We start from the raw sequence: 25,766 nt of genomic DNA on the forward strand, positions 1-25,766 counted from the left end.
CGATCGTTCATGACGCAGTTTCGCCTCTCTCCGCATTCTTCCGCTCGCCATGTCAGTGTTTCTCCTCCCCCTTCTGCGAGTCCGAGAAGAAACTTCTTCCTCGCCAAAGAGAACAGAGGAGAGAACAACCGTCCCCCGGGTTGTCCCAAGCTTGCCGTCGATTATCCAGGATCCACGAACGCGGCATGCGAAGCCAATTTTTTCCCGAAACAATGCTCCCGTCCACACGGATGTCCAGCCAGAGGAGGCGCCTTTCTCCCACGCGATTTCACAACTCTCGTGAAGTGGAGGCGAAGGCCGGCCGCGCCGACGAAGGCAATCCAAAACTCCCTGCGTCACAAAAACACGCGGAACATAGATTCAGGAGCTCGCCTCATCAGCCTCAGCTTGGTTCTGTCGCCTGTGGCGAAGGAAGCAGTCGCTGCAGACGGGCACTCGTAATGGAGAATGCAAGATGGCAACGAAGGACGCAGCTCAGGGCGCATGCACAAACGCACAGGAAACAGCTTCTCTGTCGATCGACTTGCTTCGTCGCTCGCTCTGCGACACGCTCATGGCCTTCTGCCTCTCTCCCTTCGGTCACTTCCCGTCCCACAGCCGGTTGTCCCTCTGCATGCCGCAGAGCCATCGGCTATGCTAAGATGCTTTTTTTGCTTTGTTTGCTGCTGCCTCTAAGTCTCCACAACAGTGACGAACTCCCGCCGTTCTCTCTGAAGGTAGCCAGCGCCAGGAATGCGTCGGAGGAAAGCCCGCAGGAAGACGTTTCTCTCATGTCTGCCTGTTCCCTAGTTGGAACATTCACTGGCGATAACACCTCGTCCTCGTGCCTCCTTGCCTACTCGTTCGACGCTCCAGATCTTTTTCACCTGCTCCGTACAACACCAAGAGAGCCCTTTTTCCCGCTCCAATCGAATGACGCCCCCGGCGGGGCCGCCGCTCCCGTTCTGGTAGCAGTTTCTGCTCGTCGACGTCTTAGCCTGAAGGAAGAGACTCCCTCGCCTCCTCAGCCGCACTCGAATGAAACCTTTGCGAAACCATTTCTGGACAAAAGCAACGGCACAGACTTCCGAGAAAACGCCCCGTGGGCCTCCCTCAGGGAAGAGGAGACAGACGTGTCTCGGCCGCCGAGTGCCAGGCTGTTGAGCGACGCGGAAATCTTTGATTTCGCAGTTCGACGTCTACAAGGCTTCGGGAGTCTCTTCGGCGGACCTGGCCCGGGAAGCTCCGCCGACCGCGGGGCAAAGAAGCGACCTGGCTTCGGAGTCGACCTCGGCGATGGCGAAGACAGTTTGAGCGGCAGTTCCCTCGGCAGTGGAGGCGGAACGGGAGGAAGCCGCAAGGTTCTCATGAGCAACGGCCTCGTCTGTGAAGATGACGCACGCGTAGAAGAGTTCGGCGCAAAGTGTAAATTGATCGCGCGTTCCTTAGGCGGGCGACTAGGATGCGAGAAGAAACTCTCCGAAATTGCCCCAGATGGACAACTCCCTCCAACCATTCCGGCTTTCTCTCGCGTCGCCGACGCGTGCCCGCTTACCTGTGGCCTGTGCGAAGAATGTGCCCCAGGCTGCGCTCTGTGGTTCCTAGGAAACACTCTCTGCGACGAGGCGTGCAATAATGCTCTATGCCAGTTTGACGGCGGTGACTGCTGGAGCGCCGACTGCGTTGTCAGCGACTGGGCCGAGTGGTCAAACTGCAGCGTCAGCTGTGGGGGACCCGGGACGGAAAAGCGAAGCAGGGAAATCAAAAGTAAACCTAAACAGGGCGGATCGCCATGCCCCAAGCTCGAGGTACGTCGGCTTGTTCACATATATATATATATATATATATATATGTACGCTGGAAAGGCATGTGTCTGGTTCGTCACGTGAAAGTGGGCCGTGCCGCTCTCTTTGTCCAAATGCAAGTAACGGCACATTCGTGTAAGAGCCTCCCTGAGAAAACGAGAATACCTGGCACACTTATATGTGTGGGCATATCTTTCGATCCACATATATATGTGTATTATATTTTGATGTATAGAAATATATGTCTGCATATCAGGTCTGTGTACGCATATGACGCTATATGTTTTCTACCGGGGCCTCGATTCACGTACGCATATACAGAGTCAATGGAATGGATGCAATGCGATTCTTGGACCGTGTTTTCCTCTTCTGGTCGGGGAAAGAGGGGCGAAAAGCCCATGAATCGTTGCTTGTCATCCGGCGATTGCGTCCGGCCTTTGCCAGGAAATCCGAGAAGGCTGCAACGCAAACGTCAAGTGCCCCGAGAATTGCGTCGTGAGCGATTGGGGTGAGTGGAGCGACTGCTCGACGACTTGCGGCGAAGGACAGAGCCGACGCCAGAGAGAGATTCTCAAGCATCCTGACACAGACGGTAAGTCCTCGGTCTCGGCAGTTCGAACGAAAACACGTTTCGACGCTTCCGGAAAACCCAGAGATGTTCGCGCCACAAACGGCCCGAGGCCGAACAAAAACGGAGAGGACCCGAATGCATGCATTCGCATGGGGACAGAGATGCGGACATTTACAACGCCTATCGATGAGTACGTCGACGCCGATATATGTCAAGGGACAGCCGCGTAGATCTGTGTGACCCCCAGCTTCCATACGCCCATTTAGGCGGCCCTTTGTTTTGCACATCTCAGGACAAAAGTGCCCAGAGACAGAACAGGCGCGCGTTTGCATGAAGGATTCGTGCACGACGTCCTGCGTTGTCTCTGAGTGGAGCGAATGGGGGCCTTGCGGTGCCTCCTGCGGGGGCGGCGAACGCACTCGAAAGCGCAGCATCATTTCTCCTCCTGTCAACGGCGGCGCCATCTGTCCATCGTTAACCGAAGACGAGGTAAAACAACTGAACATGGCTGCCGACAAGGGGGGATGCAAGGGTACATACACGTGAGCATTCCTAGTTATCGCGTAGCCCATGCGTCGATCGTCTCTATCTCCACGCGCATATACATATATTTACGTCTGAACACATTCTTACGAACGTGATCCAGATTTGGTGCTAGAATGTTGATATGCATCTGTATGTGCATTGAGGCACCCGTAGTTGTGTATGCACGATACACTACCCCCGGATTCTTGTGGTGCATCTGTCTACACACATATGCATGTTTACACAAATACATACGTATCAAAGACGAAGGCAACCTTCCCCCTCTGGCACTTCTGGTGGACCTGTGCAGCCGTTCCTTGCTGTTGATACCTTCCGTTCTTGTCCATATATATATATATATATATATATATATATATATATGTATACATATATATGTATATATATATATATATATATATATATATATCTGGATAGGCGAGACAGGGGTTCATGTGCGTCCGTCTGTCGTAGGTCTGTAATGACTTCTCCTGCGACGGCGGCTGCGAGGTGGGGCCGTGGAGCGACTGGAGTGCATGCACAGCGCCCTGTGGTGGAGGGACGAAGAAGAGGACTCGCGAAGTTCGCAAAAAGGAAGACGGCGCGGACTGCCCTCCTCGTCGTCAAGAGGCCGTTTGCAATCAACACATTTGCGGTAAATGAGAAAATGCATTTTACTTTTGGCAAGGAAAGGGACCCAAGAGCCCGCCAGTCAGCCAGAGAGCTTTCGCAGCTGTGCCAAGAGTTCTTCGAGAGGCTTCGAAGCCGTTCTCCAGGCCAGAGGCTATTGTGCGGTTCGTGGATATGCGAACACCAGATATCTCAGTCATGTAGAACAAACGCTGAAACCTGAAGATTCACTCGGGCTCGCACGTACCGAGCACATATATCCACATACACTCACATACCGACCGGCATAAAGGCTTTTTGTGCATGTGACTGTACCTATACATCCCTGTATGAACAAATCGGGTTAAACAGCATACCTGCATACCTTTGGTGGTTGGATGTTTTACACGCGTTCAAACATATACACACATATGCAGTCATGCAGTTGTCATTCATCCTCTTGCTTTTCTCTTTCATCTGCTCAGTTCTCTCTCCCCTCAGTCTTGCTGTTTCTCGCTTCTATCCAGACCCCCCTCCTTCCCCTCGGTTCTTTCTCTCCACCCAGGAAGTTTGTGTCCGTGACCATTGGGCGCATGCAGTGGGTCACCTTCGGCATTTTCTGTCTCCGGTTCTCTTCAGCGGCTGCGCGTCCGTCTTTTTCTGTCTCCCTCTCTGTGGCTGTTTCCAGCAATCGATTGCGCCGTTTCCGAGTGGGCACCGTGGAGCGCATGCAGCGTGACATGCGGAGAGGGACGCGAAAGCCGAACCAGAGAAATAACGGCAGAGCCTCAAGGTATGGGCTCTCCTTGCCCCACAACAGCGCAGGATCGCCTTTGCTTTGCTGGCCGGTGCGCTTCGGAGTGTCTTGTCTCGGACTGGAGCGACTGGGGTACATGCACAGCTACCTGTGGATTTGGAACCAGAATCAGAGAGCGATCAATCAAGGTGAGGAAACTCCCCCATAAACCTACACGCGCCAGCGATGCTCATTTATATATATATATATATATATATATATATATTACCTGTCGACAGTGTATATATGGCTATTTGTACGCACATGTGCACGGATATGCATCCATATACCACCTTCACATGGCACGCCACCCACATGTATCCGTTTTAGTATACGCCTATTTACATGCAGGCCTGGTACTTCCACCGGGGCCCTGGACCAACCTTTCGTTTGCTTGGTCTTTTGCAAACGTGTGTGAAAATGTTGCTAAGACTTGAAGACAGGACAGAATTGGCGGTTTTCATGCGCATGCCTGCATACATACATGCAGGTATATGCATATATGTTAGTATCTATCGTTAGATAGCTATATATATATATATATATATGTATATTTTGTGGATACTCAAGACAGCATACATGGCTTTCTCTCCACATGTATAGTATTCGAGTTTTCGTGAAAGTGTGGACGTTCGAATGATGAGAACTTGTTGATTGCATGTAGAATGGCGTTGAATGCGCTTCGTTTTCTCCTCGCCTGTCAGCTGTCGTCTCTCATTTTTTCACGGTTTTGTGTCCCTGCTGTCTTCGGGTTCCCCCTCCCCCCCCCCTTCCCCTCCTTGTCCGCCTGATGTTTCATCTGCAAAATCTCCCCCCTTCGTTTTCTCTGCTCATTCTCCTTGTTTCTGTCCCCTCTGCTTTCCCGCTCATTCCGGTCCGCGCGCGCTCCTCTGTCGTGCTGCACAGACGCCGCCAACGCACTCAGGAGGCGCGGGATGTCCCGAGTTAGCGGAAAGCCAAGAGTGCTTCTCCACGTGTCCCGTCTCCTGCGTTGTCGGCGAATGGGAAGAGTGGGGCGACTGCGCTGACCTCTGTCACCAGGTATGGCTCTCGTAATGAAAAATGCCCGTGTCTTTCGAGTTTCCTGCCCAACTCGCGATATAACTATATATATATATATATATATATATGTATAAATACGTATACATACACACACCTGTGGCCGTGATTGTTTACCTGTGTATGTATACTCGTGTTCGTCTGCCTATCTGTTTAGTGGTTTCTATTGTGAAGATTTGGATCGTGTAGTGAGGTCCCGTGTGTGTCTCGCCAGGAGCGAGTGATCCAGGCAGCAGATGCATGTGTTTTTGTACATCAAGACATGTGGACCGACCTCCTGCACTCAAGGGTATAAACAAGTGGATAGAAACGTTTGGAGGGGGATCACGGGAGTGCTGGCGTCTCTCGGTGTTTCTTCCGGGGAATGGCTCTGCCAGCCTTTCGCATCCGCCACAACTGTTTTTTGCTCTCCTTTCTCTTGGGAGCCTTAACGACCTGTCTGTACACCCGGGCGTTGATCTCTCGCTGAGGGTCTCTGCGTGTTAGAGCCGTTTTTCTGCCTCGCGGCCGCTTGCGCTTCAGACGGAGTGAGAGAGGGCGAAGGGCCGCATATGTTTCCTTCTGTTTTTTCCCGGAACGACTGGCGGCAGCCTTCTGCTCGGCTCGGTCGTGGGTCTCACGTTTTCACCTGCGCAATCGACGGTGTCTGTGTTTTGTCTCCGTGTCTCTTCGCCATCCCGGGAAAAGGTCGGCGTTGTGGAGCCAATCACGACCCGCAGCCGCGCGATTCTCTTGGAGGCGCCCGACTGCCCCAGCCCGTCGACTCTGATTCAGAGTGAAGCATGCACTGCGCTTGGTTTCCAATGCGGTAGGGGGGCAAAAGATACACAAAGCAAAACTGCGCGTCGAAAAACCGAAAGAGGTGCTAAATGGCTCAATAAAAACGAAAAAGCATGTACATAACCACGGGGGAGATGTGGCAGACATGACTAAAGAGATGTTGGCGTTCAGACACATCTAGAGATAAATACTCATGTACGCAAGACACAACCTTACTTCGGTGCGTCTGTCTCCCCCAACTGCCCATTCCTCCGCTTCCGTACATGTCCATTCCAAAAAGCAGTGTTTCTGTAAATTGAATTACTACCCCTCTTGCCCTACACCCTTGTACCCCTACACATATGAAAATATACACACAACCACACATATTCATATATATATATGCGATCGGAGGTAGCCTGATTCTTCATGGAGCCGGGAGGCGTTCCACCCCACCTGTCGCCCTGGCACCATCGTCCGGCGTTTCCTGGCGATTTCCGTTTCTCGTGATTTCGCTTCCAGACGTGGACTGCGAAGTCGGGGAGTGGGGCGCCTGGGGGCCGTGCAGCGCGACGTGCGGCGGCGGCCAGCGGCGGCGCAGGCGCGCGATGCTTCGATCGCCCAAGGGCCAGGGGAAGGCCTGTCCGCCTTTGGTCGATGTGAACCCGTGTGCTCTCGAGTCCTGTGGTAAGGAGAAGAGAAAGTCGGTGTGTCTTTGAAGGAAGGGATAGGGACATCGAGGCGCATGCAGCTGAGGAGAATGCTCTCGTGGTTCACGTGCCGTCTCTCCTCTCACTGGGGGTAAGGTCGAGAAGAGGGAAGAGCGTTCAAGTGCCCAGGTTGGCCCCGCGGGCATTCGGCCTTCCTTGCAGTTCCAGAAAAGCCTCGCGGAAGACGAGCCCGCGAGTCCGACACACACACACACACGAGCGAGGCCTGCCGGCCGTGTGTTGCCGCTCACGCCAAGCCTCCGCGAGAGGGAGAGTCGAGACGCGGTCTCCTTCTCTTCTCCTGTCTCCTTTGCTCGCAGCCGTGGTCGAGGGCCAGATGATCGCGTCGTGCGTCTACGGAGAATGGAGCCCGTTTCGGGAGTGCGACGCCACGTGCGGCGTCGGCCGGCAAAGAAGCATCCGAGCCATTCTGGCGTTTCCGTCCTCGCCGTTTGACCCCGAGGGGAACATTATGCTCGACAGCACTGTCTGTACAGACACCGACCGCTTTCAGACGTGCCACGGCCCTCCTTGTCGTAAGTGAAGGTCGTAGTGCGCGAAGCAAAGACCAGCGACCAAGAAACGCCTCACACATCCACGAATGGCCCCGCCCCCACCTCGTGTCCACACACGGTGCTTTGAGCCGCGCGGAGAGTGTCGCCGAAAATGCGCCTGGCCTTGGTTGACAAACAGCCGAGAAAACGGTGTCTCCGCCGGTGGCCGTTTCCCTCTTTCGTCGCAATCTGGGGAAGCCTCGCTTCCTCATCTTTTTCGCTTCGCGGCGTAGCCTCCCGCCCGTTCCAGCTTTTGGTGTCTTTCTGTCGATCCCTCTCTCTGCGTCACCGCTTCTCCCCAGTTAGGAGACACCGACAACCAAGTTGTCCACGATGGCTGCACACCGCCGGGCCCCCGCTCCGATCCTCTTTCGGCTGCACTGGATGTGCTTTCCACTGTCCTTCCCGTGTGCTCTCTCCGCGCCTCTGTTTCAGCTGTCGATTGCCAGGTGACTGCCTGGGGCGCGTGGTCCAGCTGCTCCGTCACTTGCGGAGGCGGGAATCAAGACCGCTTGCGCTCGGTTGTGCGGCCAGCGGCAAATGGAGGAAAAGAGTGTCCCATTTTACGACAAGTCCACACATGTGCGACGTACCCTTGTCGTAAGTCCCCACGACGCAGACACACCACGTATTTTAAAACCACGCAAACACAGGACGGGGTGTCTCTCCGAGCGCGCCCACGCGAAGGCAGCTGGAGTAGGCGAGTCGATATGCAAGGGCTGCGGCGTGAGGGCGTGTATGTGGCCGGCGGCGCGCGGGAAAGGACGCTCTGTGCTGAGGCGCATCTCCGCGCCGCCCTGACCGTTCGGCTCGACGGCGTGTTTCTCCAGCAACGAGCAACCCAGCCTGCGTGTTGTCCGCGTCGAGTCGTCGTGTTTTCGAATCGACTTCCCTCGACTTCTGGTTCGTTTCGTGCCCCGCTTCCAACTCTCCTCCCCTGACCCGTCCTGTCGGTCCTCTGTTCGATCCCTTCTTTTTTTGTGGGTTCTCCGATCTGTCGACTCCGCGTTGCCCGTCGCCACGTTTCCTGGCCGCTAGAAGCTCCATGCGGCCACGTGCCGTTCTTCTTTCGGCTTTTCAGCAACCGACTGCCTGCTCTCAGACTGGACAGAGTGGACGCTGTGCTCTGCGGAGTGCGGCCTCGGCGCCCAGACTCGGACGCGCCGCATTCTGACTCCGGCCTCGGTCGATCCTCCTGGAGCTGCATGCGGGCCGCTGGCAGAGGAGAAAAAGTGTTTTTCTACCAGGGGAGCCTGCAAAGAGGACTGCGAGTTGTCGGAGTGGAGCCCCTGGACGCCGTGCTCGCAGTCGTGCGGGGTCGGCGGGGTCAGGACGAGCTCGCGGGAGATCCGGAAGCCTGGAGGCGTGGGCGGCGGGCGGAGCTGCGCCGGAGAGAGTCTGTTGAAGGAAGAAGCATGCAACGAAAACATTCCCTGCGTAGGCGACTGCGAAGTAGGCGACTGGGGCGACTGGACGGGCTGCTCGGTCTCTTGCAGCGAGTGGAAGACGCAAGAGGAAAAGATGAAGAGCGAGCGCGGGGCCAGACGCATGCGCTCGCAGCGGCCGCCGCAGGCGACGGGCGCGCGGGAGGGTCGTCGACTGGCCCCTGCGTTCGAAGACGAAGCCGAGGAGGAGACGGGACGAAACGCCCTGGCCTCGCTCCCTGGCGGCGGCAAGCGCATGCGAAGTCGCGCGATCTTGAAGCCGGAGAAAAACGGAGGCAAGGCGTGCCCGCCGACGGAAGAGATCGACGACTCATGCAACGCGGATATCCCCTGTCCCGTCGAGTGTACGTACACCCCGTGGACCGACTGGACGCCCTGCAGCGTCACGTGTGGCGTGGGTAGGCAAACCCGCACGCGCGAAATCGAGACGGAGGCGCGGTTCGGCGGCCAGCCCTGCGACAACTTGGAAGACGCCATCGACTGCATGGCAGACGTCTTGTGCGTCGACGACTGCGAAGTCAGCGAGTGGGGCGATTGGAGCAGCTGCTCGGCCACGTGCGGAGGCGGCGTCCGAAAGCGAGGAAGACAAGTAAGAGGCAATCCCGTCGGCTAGGGACCAGGAAGCTCTCTTCGGGCTTGGCTGCAGCCTCGTTCCGCCTGCCCGCCCGTAAGAACACCGGCGAGGGACAGGCACGGGGGCGCCGTCACCACACACATCCTAGCGCATCACCACACGTCACGGCAAAAGGACATCCGCCGCCGAAAACGCGAAAAAACAGGAGAGACGAACTCCCTCGCCGCATTCGCAATCGTCTTATGGCGCTCCGTGTATCCCTCGCGCGCGGATGCCCCGCCCAGGGGCGCGGGTCGTAGCCGACAAGTTTCCAACGCCTCCGGTGCCTCGCCCGTTTCTCTGTCTCGTTCGAGCGCGCGCTCTGCCTGTGTCGGCACGTGTGATCAGGTTATGAAGCCGCCGTCGAACGGCGGCCGGCCGTGTCCACCGCTCACGGACTTTGATGCATGCGGCCTGGCGAGCTGCCACGGCACCGACTGCGAAGTCGCCGAGTGGGGCGCGTGGTCTGCCTGCTCCAAAAACTGCGGAGGCGGCGTGCACGTGCGGACGCGGGCGGTTTTGACGGAGAAGCGCGGCAACGGGCGCGACTGTCCGTCGCCGCTCTTTGAGCGCGAAGGCTGCAACTTGTTCCGGTGTCCAGACACCGTGTGTGAAGACAACCCCGACGTCCCGGTCATGACTGGCGGCGTCGAGTGTCGCGTCCTGCTCGCCATGGGTTGTCACCGCTTGTTGAAAGACCTCGCGGAGGAGAACGACCGCGAGTTCCCCTCGCACATCCCGCCCGAGACGCGCGTCCAGGACGCCTGCCCCACGACGTGCGGGACCTGCACAGAGTGCGCGCCAGGGTGCCAGCTGCGCGACCTCGGAAACCGCCACTGCGACGAGGCCTGCAACAACCCCGCGTGCCGGATGGACCTCGGCGACTGCGGAGGCGACTGCGAGCTCGACCGGGAGAAACGCTCAAACTTCTTCGCCGCCCTCGGCGTCGCCGCCGAACCGCCCACTTCGACGCTCCTCCAGGGCCAGATGGCGGTCCTCAGCTGTAAAGACGCGGGAACGCGCTTCGCCGGGTTCCCCGCTCTGCGGCAACTCGCCATTGCGTGCAGAGGCCGCGACGCCATGGAAGTCTTGCCGCACGGCCTCCGCCTCGGGCCGGATAGCGAAGGAAGCGCGCTGGGCGGCGACCGGCCGCAGCGCGACCTCGCGCTCCCGGCCTGCGTCCCAGACGTCTGCCCGTACGTCCACGTCGAGGGCTTTGCCGACGAGGGCGGCGGCAAGCCCCGCGGGCCTTCTCTGAAGCAGCTGAACGGTATCTACTACCGGGGCGACGCGCAGCGCGGCCTGCCCAGATACATTCAAGACAAGTACTCGAAGCCGAAGTACTTCCTCTGGATGCATGCAGACGCCGACGCGGCCGCGGGCGCCGATGCGCCACAGGATGCGTTCGCAGCCCAGGCCCCCGCGCCGGGATCTGCCTTTGTGTGGCGACTCACTGCGACGGATCCTCTCGACTCGGCGGACTCCTCGTTCACTCCGAGCTCGCGAGAGACCGAAAAGGGCGAGAAAGAAGCGAGCGGCAGCCTCTCCGCCGCGGGCGTCGGCGCGAGGTGCACAGCGCCGCCTGTCGGCCAGGATGGGCCTCTCGACTGCGTGGACGTTTGGGCGGTCGGTGAAGTGAACGCGGCTGGCGCCGTCCAAGCTGAGAAGAAGATCCCGGCAAAAACCATCACGTCAGTCTCTGCTGTGCATTGCGGGCTCCGGGGTGGATTGCATGCATTGACACACCACACGCTTACGTCCCGGCCTTTCCGTTCGGGCGCAACTGGACTGCAGAAAACTGAAGTCGTAGTTTTCGAACGGCTGTCCCCCTTCAAGAAAGACAGCGAAGGTGTCAGCCCGGGGCAGTTGTGCGTGGAACATCTCAGATTCCCGTCCTTCTCAAACACTCCAAGTGGAGCTCCAGAAAATGGGCAAAACGCTTGTACAGGAGATCGCGACGCGACCCAACTGGCATAACGTGCAGTGATAAGGCTTACACCCCCTTCTTTCTTCAATAGCCTGTTTGGCTTTCCCCCGCTGGGTGCACTGTGTGTCCACACGTTCTGTCGCACACTCTGCTGCCTCTGTCCTGGCTCTGCACATCCCCCATCGACGCGCGCGCGCAGAGGTGAATCTCGCGAGAAACCTGTGTGTAGAGGCGTAGGCATGTTTCGATTCTCGCTCCTGCACACGCGTGTGCGGGTCTTCTGGCTTTCCACAGGAGCATCATCTCTCGCGTTTTCTCGGCCCGTTCCGTGTGTTCCTCGTTTCCACTCTTCGTGTGTGCAGCCTGCGGTGTCTCGCTTCGGAGGAAGAGAAGGACGAGGTGGAGGCTGCGCTGCGCGCCGCGTCGCTTTCCTCGGCGGCTCTGGCGAGCGAGCGCCCGGAAGCCTTCAGAGGCCCGCCGTCCACCGTCGTTGCGGGGACGCCGATGATTTGCGAAGACCAGCCTGACGTGGAGCGCGTGTCGCAGAAGACGTGCGCGGAGCTGAAGAAGCTGCTAAAGTGCGACTTCGTCCTCGAAGACGCCGGCGTCGAAGACCTCCCAGACTTCCTTCCCGCCGACGCAACTCTGGCGCTCGCGTGCCCGCAGACCTGCGGCCTCTGCAAAGAGTGCGCGTTCAGGTGCCCGCTCTGGTTCCTCGGCAACCGCCACTGCGACGCCGCGTGCAACAATGCGGAGTGCGAGTTCGACCGCGGCGACTGCGCCGGCGAGAACGCGCTGGCCGGAGCCGGACACGGAAACCGAGAAGCGGGAACGAGGGGGGACGGAGACGCCCAGGGCGCGGGCGGCGAGGCGCCCTCGAGCGGCCTCTCGGTGTCTGAAGAAGCGTCGCAGAAGAAGCCGCCTCGAAGTAGGGAACGCGAGGGGTATCCGGCCGCCCGCGAAGCGTGCGCAGACGACCCGGCCGTCAAGGAAATGGGCTACACATGCAAGTTGCTGATCAAAGTCGCCAAGGAGCAGTTCCCCGCTCTCGGATGCGAGGCGCGGCTCCTCGACCTCAACAAGGACGCCCATCTCCCGCCCGGCATCCCAAAGATCACCCGAGTCAAAGACGCGTGTCCCAAGTCCTGCGACGCATGCGACGGTGAGCGACATGGAACCCCCCGTGGATATAGAGAGAAAAGGCGGAAGGCCACGTGACTTCAACCGGAAGCGACGGGCGCCGGCTTCTCCCGAAATGCGGTGGGCTTCACCCTTGGCGCTTCTTCGCGTCTTTCCCGACGAGACGCTAGCCGTATGCGTGCTGGCGGCGGGTACGCGTGCGGGCGGCGGGTGTCTTTGCTCCGCCTGGCCGTCTAGCTCCGCCTGGCCGTCTAGCTCCGCTGGCTTGGCTTTGCTCGTTCAGACAGGGCGGGAGCGTATGCAACTCACCTGCGAGTTGGAGGCTCGTTTTCCTGTCTCTCTTCAGACGAAGATCTGCTTCGGCGCCCCTCGCCTGCGGGCGCTGCTCCGTCAGCTGCCGAGGACAAGGCCGTGCCGTGCGAGGACGATCCTGCAGTCCGCGAAATGGGCTACACGTGCAAGCTCTTGCTGTCGGTTGCGCAGGAAGGGAAAGGCGGATGCAATGCGCGGCTGCTGGACCTGGACGAAAACAAGCAAGAGCTGCCGCCGGGGATCCCCACGGTCACGCGGGTAAAGGACGCATGCCCGAAAACGTGCAACGCGTGCAACGGTAGGCGACGCGCAAAACCGGCCTGGGAGGGAGAAGGAAAGACTCCGGGCGCAGCGGCAGGCAGGCCAAGGCTGCCCCCTCGGCGACACAAACATCAAACAGGGCGCGGCGTGGGTCCTCAGGGGGATGGGACAAAAAGCGGGAATCCGCCAACGGGATGAAGCAAAACCACACACACACACTGAAACCGCAGGCAGCAGCCTCGGCCCTGCCAAACGTGTCCGTCTCGATCTATGTACATGTATAACATGTACTTGTATACATATACGATTTATTCACATGCATCGGTTTAATACGTTGATGAGCCTGGATATATCTGTATATATGTATATATGTATATATGTATATATATGTGTGTACGTATACGCCGCTCGAACTCAGTATGTGGATCTGCGTCTAGTGGGTGTCGACAGTGTTCGCCTTCGAAGCTCCCAAAAGGGCAACGCTGCAACTTCACGCAGAAGCGGATCTCTCCCTGTCTCCCTCGCCCCCAGCGTTTTGTACCTCTTTGTCAATCAATGCATACGCAGTGTCTGTGTGTACACGCATGTAGGCGCATGTGCTTGCATGTGCATGTATGTGCAAGCACCTGTGCGCCTTTTTTCTGTGCCTCTTCCTTCTGATCTCCGTGTTCATCCGGTCGGCGTGTGTTCTGCGGTTCTCTCTTCAGACCCAGATCGTCTCATCCGGAGAAATGAAGACGCCGCGACTGCATGCGAAGACGACCCTCTGGTGAAGTCGATGGGCTACACGTGCAAGCTTCTCGTGCGGGCTGCTGAGGAGCACGAGGGGTGCGCCACGCGTTTGATCACGCTGAAGCCCGACCAAGTTCTTCCTCCTGGAATTCCAAACGAAACACGAGTCAAAGATGCGTGCCCCAAAACGTGTAGAGCCTGTACCGGTAAGAGCACACATTCAGCCCCGAGTCCACATCTCGCCCCCGGCGTGCCTCTCCATTTCGACTCCGACCCACCCTGCTCGTGTCCTTGCGAAAAAAGCGCATGCATTCTCCATGCAGTCGTGTAGACCGGCGTTGCCACGCCCGTCTACTTCCCCACCCCCTCGCCTTTGTGCGCTTGCGTGGAACCCTGCGAGAGGCGGTGTCTCCCGCCCTCTGGTCCTTGGAAGCTTCGCGTATCTGTCTCGTCCGCCTTGTCCTGTTTTTTCAAGACCCCGATCGGCTAGTTCGCCCCGCTGGCGACGACCCCGCAACTGCATGCGAAGACAATCCTGCAGTGGAGGCTCTCGGATACACCTGCAAGCTCCTGCTCTCCGTCGCGGCGACGGAAGACCTCGGCGGCTGCTCCGCGCTTCTTCGCGACTTGCAGAGACCTGGCGAGAAGATGCCCAGCGGCCTCCCGGAGGAGACGCGGGTGAAAGATGCGTGCCCCAAGACCTGTCGCTCCTGTGACGGTGAGAGCGACGAACAAGCGCGAGAAAGAAAGTCGCGAAACTCGGCAAGTCTCAGACACCTCGCGCAAAGCGGAAAGCCCACATTTGGACTGTAGAGAAACAGACGCAAAAACAGAAGACTACTTTCGACAAAACAGAGAAGAAGTTTCCGTTCCAGACCCGCGTACGGGTGTGTAGGAGTGTGAGTGTGTGCTGGGTGGATTTGAAAGGAGAAAAGTGCACAGAAAAGCCGGGGAAGAAGCGAAAACGCCGGAGAGCGACAAGGGAACAGGCGTGTCGGAGGGAGAGAGCACAGATCCTGTCAGTTTAACTTCCTCTGCGAAATCTGTTCCCTTTTCCCCCTCTTTTATATGTTTCGGTCTTCTCTTTCTCCCGTCGCTCCCAGACCCCTCCCTGCTCGTCCCTGCGGCGAAAGAGAAACCGGACAACCTCTCTTGTCTCGGCGACTGCTGCGACGTCCCAATGCTCGAACAGGAAACGGGTGAGCGGCGAGAAGGAGCAAAGGAGACAGGAGGAAACGGCCTGGGAGACTCCGCGCACCGTGCTGGACTGCATGCTCTGCATGCAGTCGGATGTTTGCCTCTCCGAATGCACATATTCACCTGTCCACTCGTTTACGTACGTACACGTGTATATAAATGTACGGAGGGGCTCAGGTCCATCTACGCATGAGCGTTTCTTTTCTTCCACGAGACCCATGTCATGCACGCGAGACAGGCGTGCGCGTTGTTTCGTCTACTCATATCTATACAAGTATCCATACACATACGCGTACAGATACACACCTACATCTACACTTATACACTGGCACACATTCATACACAAATGTATATAGTGTATGCGTGTGTATGGGTGAAAAGAGAAAGGCAATAGAAGACGGTTTTTTCTCGGTTGCTGAACAGAAGGTATCGCTCACACCTGGCACAGGCGGAAGGGGGCGATACTGTTCCTGTACATCCCGCCGTTAGTGGTTGTGCGGTCGACACTGCAAACCGACGACAGGGCCCTAAGGAACGCGCCGGGCCTGCACTGCGGGCCTCACTGGGACATTCCGCCGTCGCCTGGGCTTCATCTCTTGTCCTCGTTCCCGCTCGTTTCCTTCTTTCCAGACTCTTCCCTATCTTCTCTTTTCTCTCTCCTTCTTCTCTCTTCTCCTCCCTCTTTCTTCTCCCTCCTGTCTCTCTCATTCTCACTCTTCTCCTGTCTCTCTTTTCTCCCTCCTGTCTCGCTCTCTTGTCTCTCTCATTCTCTCTCTCATTTGGCTCTCTGGCGTCTGTTTCTCAGGGTATACCTGCAAGCAGATCAAGGCGTTTGTGAACGACGACTGTTCGATTTTGTTGAAGGATTTGAGCAGCGCGCCGCTGCCTCCGCAGGTCCCGGCGTCGACGACTCTGGAGGACGCGTGCCCGTTCACGTGTGGGGCGTGTTCGACCGAGCAGTGCAACGACAACCCGCTCGTCGAGTTCATGGGTTATTCGTGTGCGGCGATAATTGAGGCGGCGGCGAGTCGTGGGGGCTGCGACGCCTTCCTGAAGGACCTCGCAGCTCCAGCGGACCGGCCGTTTCCGCCGGAGATTCCCGCCCACACGCGCGTCAAGGACGCCTGCATGCGGTCCTGCAAGAACTGTCCTTCGATCCGCGAAACGGACCAGGCTGCGCCTTGCCATGATGACCCGAGACTCCCCCAGATGGGCTACAGCTGCGAGACGATGCTGCCGTACGCCTCTCGAGGATGTGGAACCGTGCTGCGCGACTTACTGCCCTCGACGACGGTATACCTCGATGGCGTGGATCCCGCCGAGTCGCTCGCGACGTACTGCAGCCTCTCGTGTGGGATCTGCATGCAGAAGAAGCAGAAACCCGGGAACGGGTGTAGGAACAACCCGCTCGTCGAGGCTCACGGCTTCTCTTGCGCGCTCCTCGTCAAAGCCTCTGCGCTCGGATGCAACGCGAAGCTGAAGGATCTCTCAGACGCGCCGCTCCCCCTGGGCATCCCTCCCAACACCCGCGTGAAAGACGCCTGCCTCCTCGAGTGCGGCGGCTGCATCGAAGTCCCCACGTGCTACGACGGCTTCCAAAACGGCGAGGAAGAAGGCGTCGACTGCGGAGGGCCCTGCAGGCCGTGTCACTCCTGCTCGCCGTCGCTCTTCAAAACTCTCGGAGACGCCTACGCCATCACTGACGGCCGTGGCACGCAGCACGGCGCCTTCCGCGAGATCCGGTGCGCCGACGGATTCGACAAAGTCGGCGGAAAAGAACCCGAAACCCTCGTCTGCCAAGACGGCGTCTTCCCCAACCCCACCCTCAAATGCGATATCCGCAAGGTCGAGGTCGAGTACGGAACGCTCACCATCGACAACGCCGGGGTAAGAAGGAGAGAAGGCCCGAAAGAACAGCGCCCAGCGGGGGACGCCCCTGGTCTGGCTCCAGCCGCCCCCTAATGCCCAAGAAAGGCAACGCTGAACTGGCCCATCTTGCTTCGCATCGAACGCCGCCACGAAAACCCCTCGTGCTTACAGATCTGTTCACGTATATCCGTGGATCTCTCTCGGAGTGCCTGTCTGTGTGTCTCCACCTCTTTATGTCTCGACCTCTCTGTGTCTCCGTCTTTGTGCCTCTATGTCTCCATCGGGCTCTTCTCGGAGAAAGGCAGGCTATTGCGTGGGGTGGTGTCTCCTGTCGTGTTTGCTTTCTTCTCTAGGACCTCGGCCCCGAGGCAATTCCATCGCTCTACTTTGCGCTGCTGCATGCGCTCCGCCTCACGACGCCGTACGAGCTGCGACTGCTGGCCGCGGGGACAGAACGCCGAAGTCGCGAGGCGCTGATGGGAGGAGCTGAAGAATGCACAGACGACCCACGCGTCGAGCAGATGGGCTACTCCTGCGACATTCTCGCCTCGTTCTGCAACGCCGAGCTGCATGCGCTCGCGCAGAGTCAGGGGAAACAACTGCCAGCTTGGCTGCCGCAGGGCGCCAGAGTCAAAGACGCGTGCCCAGCCACGTGTGGAGCTTGTGGTGAGAAAGGCCCGACGGCAGGAGACGCAACAAAGGGCCAGAAGGGGACAGAAGGGGACAGAAGAAGACAGAAGAGGACAGGGAAAGCGTGGGGGAACAGGCGAGAGGAAAGGAGAGTGAGACGATGCAGGTTAGCAAGGCGAAACAGACAGACCTGTCTGCGGCTTCCAGCGTGCCTCCCGCTGTTCTTCACAGGTTTTGAGTGTACGGACCCAGAAGGAAAAGCCTTCACCTGTCTCCACACTCATATACATATTTTTTATCTATGCCTATATAAATATATAGAGAGAGACATGTGTGTGGGGAAGTGCAGAGACGATGACAAGGAGAGAGCGTGTATGTGTGGGTATTCGTCTGAAAGGCGTGCAGCGCCTGCTGTTTGTGGCTCGGTTTGCGTTTTAGGTCGGCGTCGGCGTTTATCCGCCCTGGCGTCTGTCCCCTCTTCCTCGAGGTCTCTCTCTTCTTCGTCTTCTGTGCGTCCTTTGCTTCTGGATTATGGCGTGGCGTGGTCGACTCCGAATCTCCCGTTTTCTTCGCGCTTCACGGATGAGACGCCTGCGCTGTTCCTCAACAGTCTGTACTCCCAGTTTCTGGACCGGAACTTGGCGCTCATCGACCGCCGCGACGGCACCCTGCAGTCGGCGGCGGTGGCGATGCGTCAGCGCCCGTTCCTCGTCACTTTCGAGGCGCCCAGCGCCATGCGTCTCTCGCTCCGCTTCTGGGACAAGGGGTTCGGAGCCTTCTCGCCCCCCGAAGTCGCCAGGGGGCTCTTCGCCGTCGCGGGCCTTCCCCTGCCGACCGCGCAGGAGATCTCCTTTGGGCTCCAGCCAGGCGCCCGCGGCCCAGGCGGAGGCGAGGCTGCGAAAATCAGCCCGCACGCCGAAGTGCAATACACGCTGACGAATGAGAGAAAGACGCTCGTTCCCCTTCAACCCGGCCTCGGCCAGCTCGTCGGAGCCTGTGCGAGCCTGGAAGCCCAAAAGGACCCAAACAGCTGCTGCGGATTCCACGCGGAAATGCAGGCAAGGAACCAAACACAGATGCACGAAACAGGGACGATTCACAACCGCACATCTATGCAAAACGACTCACACACGTGTGCGTTTCCGTGCGCATGCGTAAGGATAGACATGTTCATCCACATCATACACAGACCTACGCCGCCTGCTCTCAACGACCAGTCTACGCATATATATATATATATATATATACGTCAAGGTAATGTATATAAATACGTATGGGGCATAGCGGTTTGCATGGAGGCATGAGGTTAGGTGTGATGGCTTTGATTTCTGGTCTCGTGCACTCGACTGCGACGAGCGCTCTCTGTGTTCTTTCCGCGTGGGCGGTAGAAATATGCAAGGGTATATCTCCCTCCAGTCGCCGAGAAGGATGTCTGTGGAGGGTCGAGTTGGAGGCCAGGCAGGCAGGTGTGCTTCAGGATGGAGACAAGGGGGACACAGTCGAGCTGCGAGGCGGCAAAGACAGAAAGGCGTGGGGTGGGCGCATGCGCAACAGCCGCACTCGATTTTTTTCGAGGGCAGCCTGCACGCGAGCAGCCAACGGGCATTAACATTGTCGGGCAGTCGACGGACCCTCAATCGTCAGAAATGCACAGACGCGCGTCTTCCCTCACATTCCCGTTCTTCCTCCTGTGTGTGCCTGTCCTGTCCTCGTCTTCCTGTCTCTTTCTTTTTCTCTTCGTTTCCTGCTCTAACCCTCCTTCACTTCTTTCCTCTCGCCTCGCTGCCCACTGCCTTCTCTCGCTTGCCGTCTTCTCTCGCTTGCTGCCTTCTCTCGCTTGCCGTCTTCTCTCGCTTGCTGCCTTCTCTCGCTTGCCGTCTTCTCTCGCTTGCTGCCTTCTCTCGCTTGCCGTCTTCGCTCCTTTCTCTTCACGTTCGCTCTCTGCTTCTTCCATAGCGTCTGGCGCCCGTGCCGTGTCTCTCTGTCTCCTCAGACCCTACTGGACGGGCCCTGTGGGGTCCAGCTGTACACGCAGCGGCTCTCGGCGGACTCTGTGCAGGCCTTCTGTTCAGGGCGCGTCGGCGACCGTCGCTGTCTCTCTTCTTTCCTTCTTCTCCTCGACTTTTACCGGCGTCGACCCGGCGTCGGGTGCGGCTATCTGGCCTTTGCGGAGCGCGTCGTGGACGCGTGGTGTGCACGAGACGACGCTGGGAACTTTTGCTTCTCCGAGGTCGAGAAGACACTCGAGAGCCTCGAGGGGCCGGGCTACCTCGCCGCGAAAACCTCTGACGAGCTCGACAAGGCCTGCCACGCCAGCAGCTGCTATATGAAGAACATTCGCTACCTGGACGCCATCACGCAGCTCCAGGTGGCCTGGAAGCTCTTGGGCGGCCTCGCCCTCCCGCCAAAGGTCGAGGCCGGTTTCGCCCCGAGCGAGCGACGCAGAGCCGCCGAACACTCGCCAGACGAACTAGCGGACGGGGGGACAACGCAGCCGAGCAGGCAAACGGACGGAGACAGCAGCAGTCTGAGGCGACTGCAGAAGCCGGGAGGCGACGGCGAGTCAGCAGAACGGACTGCCAATGGCCTTGAAAGAAGGGCGGCGAAGACGAAGGAAGAGGAAGAAGAGACAGATATTGGAGAGAATGGAGAGGAAGCAGATTTAGGGGGGATTGGAGAGGAAAGTGAGAACGAAGTGGAGAAAGGTCAGGTTTCTTCGTTTTCCCTGAGGTCTTCGGTGTCCAGGCGCCTCGCGTCTCGCCCGCTCTTCTCCGCGTTCGCCTCCTCACGTTCCCCACACACGTTTTCTTTGTCTGCCTCCACGGATTCTCCTGGGTCTTCCGGCCTTTCTTCTCGTGAGTGGGTCGAGGCCCTCGACGCGCATGCAACTCGCCGCGACCGCGCTTACCACGCGCTCGCCCGTCGTCTGCAGCAGAGCGTCGCCGCTACGGCGAACATTCTGGGCATTCCTCTGGATGGTTCCACGTTCCTCCCTTCCCACTTTTCTCCTTCCTCGAAATCGCCTTTCTCTGCCGACTCGCCGCCCCTGGAAACACGCGCTGCCCTGCCAGGCAAACCGACAGACGCGCCCTCTTCACCGGACTCTCCTCGCCTTCTACCCTTCTCTTCCCCTCGCCTTCTACCCTTCTCTTCCCCTCGGTTCTCGCCTTCTTCCCCTCGGTTCTCGCCTTCTTCACCTTCGGCATCAGCTTCTGGATCTTCGTCTTCTTCCTTTTCTGCGGGCGCGCCGCGCCGACTGAAGGGCTTGGAGCCGCGAATGGCTGCGCGCTTCGACGGGCCGCTGGGCGAGAGTTTGGAGGAGATGGTGACGCTGATGTGCACAAAGGTCGAGGGCGACTACTGCCAGCAGACGCTCGTGCTGCTCGCCGAAGAGAGCCCCGTGAAGAACCCCACGCTGGTCATCCAGCCCTGCTCCAGTCGCTGCTTTGTCCCCATCACGGGTCTCCTGGGAAGCCTCGTGGAGAGCTACGGCGAGCGCTACGCCGACCCCTTCCACAGCGCCCTCGGAAAGATCATGCGCGCCTACGGCAGATTCTATTGCACATACGCCGAGTCGGGACAGGTCTGCGGGGAAATCCTGTTCAACAAGTTGAAACACGTTGACGTACCCTCCTTCACCCCTCAGGGTCTCGAAGTCAACTTCTCGCAGTGCACATGTCCTCAAAGCTTCGTTCAGGTGAGGCAGAGAGGCAGCAAAAAACGAAGCCGCGCGAAAAAGCAAACACACACGCAACGACCCCACAAAGACAATCCACAAACACCTCTGCATACAAACATATATATATATATATATATATATATATGTATACATATACAGTAAAAGATACAGTAAAATACAGCGTGCGCGTTGCTCTCTGAAGAAGCGTCTGAGTGCCTCTAAATTTGCATCTATGCATGGAGATGCAGACGTGCATATGCCTAAACACGGGTCACCGAACCAGGAGGTCTGTTTGTGTAACAGTGGATGGCGTTTTCTCCTTCGAAACGCATCTTCCCAGGTGCACGCTTTTGTGACTGTCGCTGCATGCGGAAAACTTTGCTGGGAATAAGCGTGTACGGGTCGCGCGGTGTCGCTCGCGTCTCCGTGACGAGCGTTCTGTGCGTCCGTTCGTTTCCTCGCTCTGCTCTTCCCTGCCAAGGTTTCCCGCACATGCACGCTCCGGCGCGGTTTTCCCAGCTGTCTCCTTTGTCTCTTCGCCTCTCTGCAGGACGGGCAGTGCGACCGGTCGTGTTTCAACGAGGCGTGCGGGTGGGACGGTCAGGACTGTCTCGTGCGGCGCATGTTTCCGGAGATTTACGAGGCGCTTCTGTCGCTGGTCTCCCCTCAGTGCTCAGTTTTTTCCGCAGCCTTCGAGTGCACGCCGCGCTGCAAGAAGCAATACGAGCACCTTCTCCTCTCGCAGGACAAGAACTGTTGCATGGCTGCAGGCTTTGAGTTGCTTGCCTCTCTCCTCGCGGTGGACGTGACGCATCCGTTGTTCGAGGGCGAGGCGTGGGAGCCTGCTCGGTCGCTCGCCTACCTGGAGCACCTCTGCGACTTCTCCCTCGACCGCACCTGCTCGCTAGGCAGACCCCGACAGCAGGTGGTGATTTCCACGACCCTCTTGGGAGTCAAGGCCGGGCTGCTCCTCGCAGACGCCGCCAAGTTGCGAGAAGTCGAAGCCATCATCCGAAAAACCGCCGCACAAAAATTCGCCCTCGTCGACCAAGACGTCGCCCGCAGCGTCGCCCGGCCAGCGCCAGGTGGAGTCGAAATCCTCAGCTTCATCGACGCAGGCGTTTACACCGACAGGACTCTCCTCGCCGTCACCAACCAGGTACGGCAAACGCAACGGAACGCCGAAAAAGCCCGCCGCCTTCCATATACATATATATATATATGTTTCTGTTTATATCTGCAGAAAGAGACAGAGCAGGATTGCAGTGCTTCCCCAGTTTCCGAGCGATAAATACAGACATATATACTTATGTATACATTTAGGTGTATGTGTATCTGCATGTAGAGCGACATGTATATTACCAGACGCAGAAGTCGCAGTTCACGCATATGTCGTGCACAGAAAGAAGGACCCGGGGGCGCGCAAATAGACATATCTATCGATAGCCTGAGTTTTTGCACATGAGACGCTGTGGAGTGTGGTGTTGAGACGAGGCGCCTAGAATCCTTGTGTCTCCTTCTCTGTTCTCGCTGCAGACGACCCTGGCCCAGATGGATGACGCCGTCCTGCGGCGCCTGGGCGCTGTCGCGTTGGAGCCGTACAGGGATTTCGAGCACATCGGGCCGCTGTCGGTTCAGACCTCGTCGGTTCCTCTAACCCGCGCCACCACAACGCCGGCGGTCTCTTCGTCCTCGCCTGCGCTCCCGTTTGCTGGCACGTGGGGCGTCCACGAACTGCCCGTAGACTTGCCGAAAGAGGGCTGTTCCGTGGCCGATCTCCACCGCCTGCTTCATCCCGGCTACTCGTTGATTCTCGGGTCCGTCTCGTCCTTCCCGCTGCCGCCTGCTCCAGGGCGGACCGCCGGGCAAGGCGACAGACTGCTCGGCGAGTCGACGGAGACAGCGCGGGGCCGCGAAAGCCCAGAATCCCATGGAGGAAGCCCCAAATCGCCAGAGCCCCGACCCTATCCCGCCGCAGGCGCTCTCACGGCAAACGCCCGCCGACGCCTGCTGACCACTCCCGGCATCACGCGACGCCTCGCGGCAACCTCCCGCCTTTCTCCTGCCTCTTCGCCCTCTTCGTTTTCGCTCGCTTCCTTTTCACCCTCTTTGACCGCGCGTCGCCTGCAAGAGAGTGCGCTGGGTCGGTTTTCGCCGTCGGACGAGCCGGCAGGTCCGACTGGGCTCTCGAGCGGCGGCCAGCGAGCGTGGTACTCCCACGGCGAAGGCGAGACGGTCAAGTGTGCCGAGCCTCTCTACTCGTCTGTCGCTGGGCCTGCCGTCGACCGCGTCGTTTGCGACAACGGGTCGTGGACCTTCGAAAACCTGCTCGTCTGCAAACGCAGCTGTCCTCCGGCCGCGCAATACTTTGCTTCGCAGGCCGCCTCCTCCTTCTCTTCCCAGATGTCTCCGTACCGAGTGGCGGGGGACTCCATCTCGCACGGCAGCGTGGTGTCGGTCTCCTGCGCGGAGGGGTTCTCGCCTGCGGATCTTCAGGTCTCCCCGTCGCGGTTCGAGTGCGTGGACAGTCAGTGGGTAGGCCGGTCGCTGGTCTGTTCGCCGCTGTGTCCGCCGTTTCCAGATCTGGGCGAGGCGTACCTGGTGCGCGGCGAAGGTCACGAGCACGGGGACACGCGCGTGGTGACCTGCACTCGCGGCTTCTACCCGCAGCATCGCTCCTTCACTTCCATCTGCGAGGCGAGTCGGTGGAGCCCGCCCCTGTTTGAGTGCACGCAGGCGACGCCCCCGGACATGCAGGAAGGCGCCACGGGGCTTCAAAAGATTCTCCTGCAGATGTTCTCCAGCGAGGGCGTCCTCGGCCTCGTGATCTTCTCCGTCCTTGTCACTCTCGCTGCCGTCGCCGTCTTCATCGCCTGGCGTCTCCACTACAAAACGCGCGCGCGCCAGAACTTCATCGCTCGCGAGGAAACTGTCCAGGCCCTCAAGGTCTCGTCCCTGCCGGCCGGAATCGGCGCGGGCGACGGAGACACCCGCGGCGGAGACTCTGGGGGCGCAGACCCACACGCCGCAAATCGCCCAGAGGACACTCTCGGCGGGGCTCGGCACGTGCGCGAGGACACAGGAGACGCGGAACACCGGAAACTCAGTGACGGCCTCGGGGGGACGAGGGCGTCCCGTTCGGCGTCTTCGTGTCCTTCCTACCTCGGCGAGTCTTCACTCATCAGCGCGCAGCAGTCAGACCCTAACAAGTCTTCAATCCCCGGGTACGTCGCAAGGCAGCTGTTGTATCGGGAACGCGAAAACGAGCAAGACGAAGACAGCCAAGACGGCCAAGTCTCTCTGGGAAGCGTCTGCGTGACAGCGGAGCTCCAGGCGTACACTCAGTCTCGGCAGGCTCCGGGGCCTTTCCCTTCAAGTGCCGTCTCTGCTGAGCCGCCGCTTCTTCTCGATAAGAACGACGTTCGCCAGGAAGAGAGCAGAAGCGGTCGTCCGAGCTCCGCGAGCCTTCTCTCTTCTCGCGCCTCTTCAGAGACTGCGCCCCGCCGTCTGGTGAGTTCGGGAAATCCCGGGATGCCGGCGCAAGCGAACAGCGTAGGTAGTAGCGGCGCCCTCTCCGCCGGAAGCAGAGACAGTTCCGGTCTTCCGAGCTTCGCGGCGTTTCGCCCAAACGCGACGCTCAGCGGCGACGTAGAAGACACGCAGGAGGACGGCAGGCGCGAAGGCAAACACTCAGCGTTTGCGGGGTTGAGGAAACACCAGCACGAGAGCAACGAGGCTCTTACCGTTCCCCTCCCGCCTCACGGCGAAGGCGCCGCGTACGTGGCTTCTGTCTCTGCGGCGTCCCTGACGGAGACCTCGACGCCGGCACCTGCGGAGGCCTCGGTGCGCTCGCTACATCTTTTCCACAAACTGCATGCGGAGCACATGCAGCGACAAGTCGGAGGCCGAGGCAGGGAAGAGGGGCCATACACGCGACTGCGAGAACCTCGGGAGCGCCAGGCAGGCGAGGCGCCGCGCGGGCTCAGCCAGGCTAACCGGGTCTTTCCGTCTTTGATTGTCTCTCGAGAAGAGCCGGGAAGGCGCGAGCGTGACGAAGAAGCCGCCGGACACCGGGAAGGAAGACGCGTCCAGGATGAGATTCAGTTCGCTGCTCCCTTCTCCGCGTGCGACACGATCAGCGAAGGCAACGAAACTGTGGGGCGAAGCACGCCGAGCGATGAGGCGGGGCCGAACCAGGCAGAATCGTCTCCCTCTTTGTCGCCTGTTCCTTCTTGTCGCCAAGCAGAGCTGGACACGGAGGCGTGTGGAGGCGAAGAACCGCGACCGACGAGCGGGGAGGGAGACCCACCGACGAGGACGAGCGAGTAGACGGGGAGAGAGAATCGGACCGACAGGGTAGAGGCTCAAGATCCGTAAACTGTCACGCACACGCCCAGCGACAAAGTGCCGGCCTGCCCGAGAGGCATCTCTGAGCACCCTCTCGCCTGTGGGGGGGATGCGGAGCTCTGTGGAGACCGTCGAGAAGCGCGCGGCGTCGTTTGAGCGCCGCGGGGAGCAGGGAAAACAAGAGGAGAGCAAGCGTTTTTCATCGTGGAGTGAGGGACGAGAAAACGGGAAAGACGAAGACGAAAGGAGC

At 58.9% G+C, this 25,766-nt stretch overlaps 1 protein-coding gene across 1 annotated transcript; it reads left to right on the plus strand.

Annotated features, from left to right (window-relative positions):
- Positions 1-641: 641 nt before the first annotated feature.
- On the plus strand, positions 642-25,498 carry NCLIV_048990 (putative thrombospondin type 1 domain-containing protein; the record flags this gene model as incomplete). The annotated part of the gene is made up of 22 exons (XM_003884451.1): positions 642-1,787; positions 2,229-2,376; positions 2,648-2,897; positions 3,352-3,387; positions 4,175-4,279; positions 5,932-6,149; positions 6,623-6,787; positions 7,131-7,346; positions 7,800-7,964; positions 8,446-9,398; positions 9,771-11,113; positions 11,712-12,511; positions 12,836-13,099; positions 13,770-14,000; positions 14,270-14,512; positions 14,898-14,993; positions 15,797-16,878; positions 17,214-17,526; positions 17,929-18,644; positions 19,484-21,187; positions 21,720-22,328; positions 22,706-25,498. 22 exons carry the CDS (start codon positions 642-644, stop codon positions 25,496-25,498), a joined length of 13,596 nt encoding a protein of 4,531 aa, XP_003884500.1.
- Between the last annotated feature and the right edge of the window lie 268 nt (positions 25,499-25,766).

The sequence above is a fragment of the Neospora caninum genome, chromosome X (genome assembly GCF_000208865.1).
Source record: "Neospora caninum Liverpool complete genome, chromosome X".
In the NCBI taxonomy this organism is placed as follows: Eukaryota; Apicomplexa; class Conoidasida; order Eucoccidiorida; family Sarcocystidae; genus Neospora; species Neospora caninum.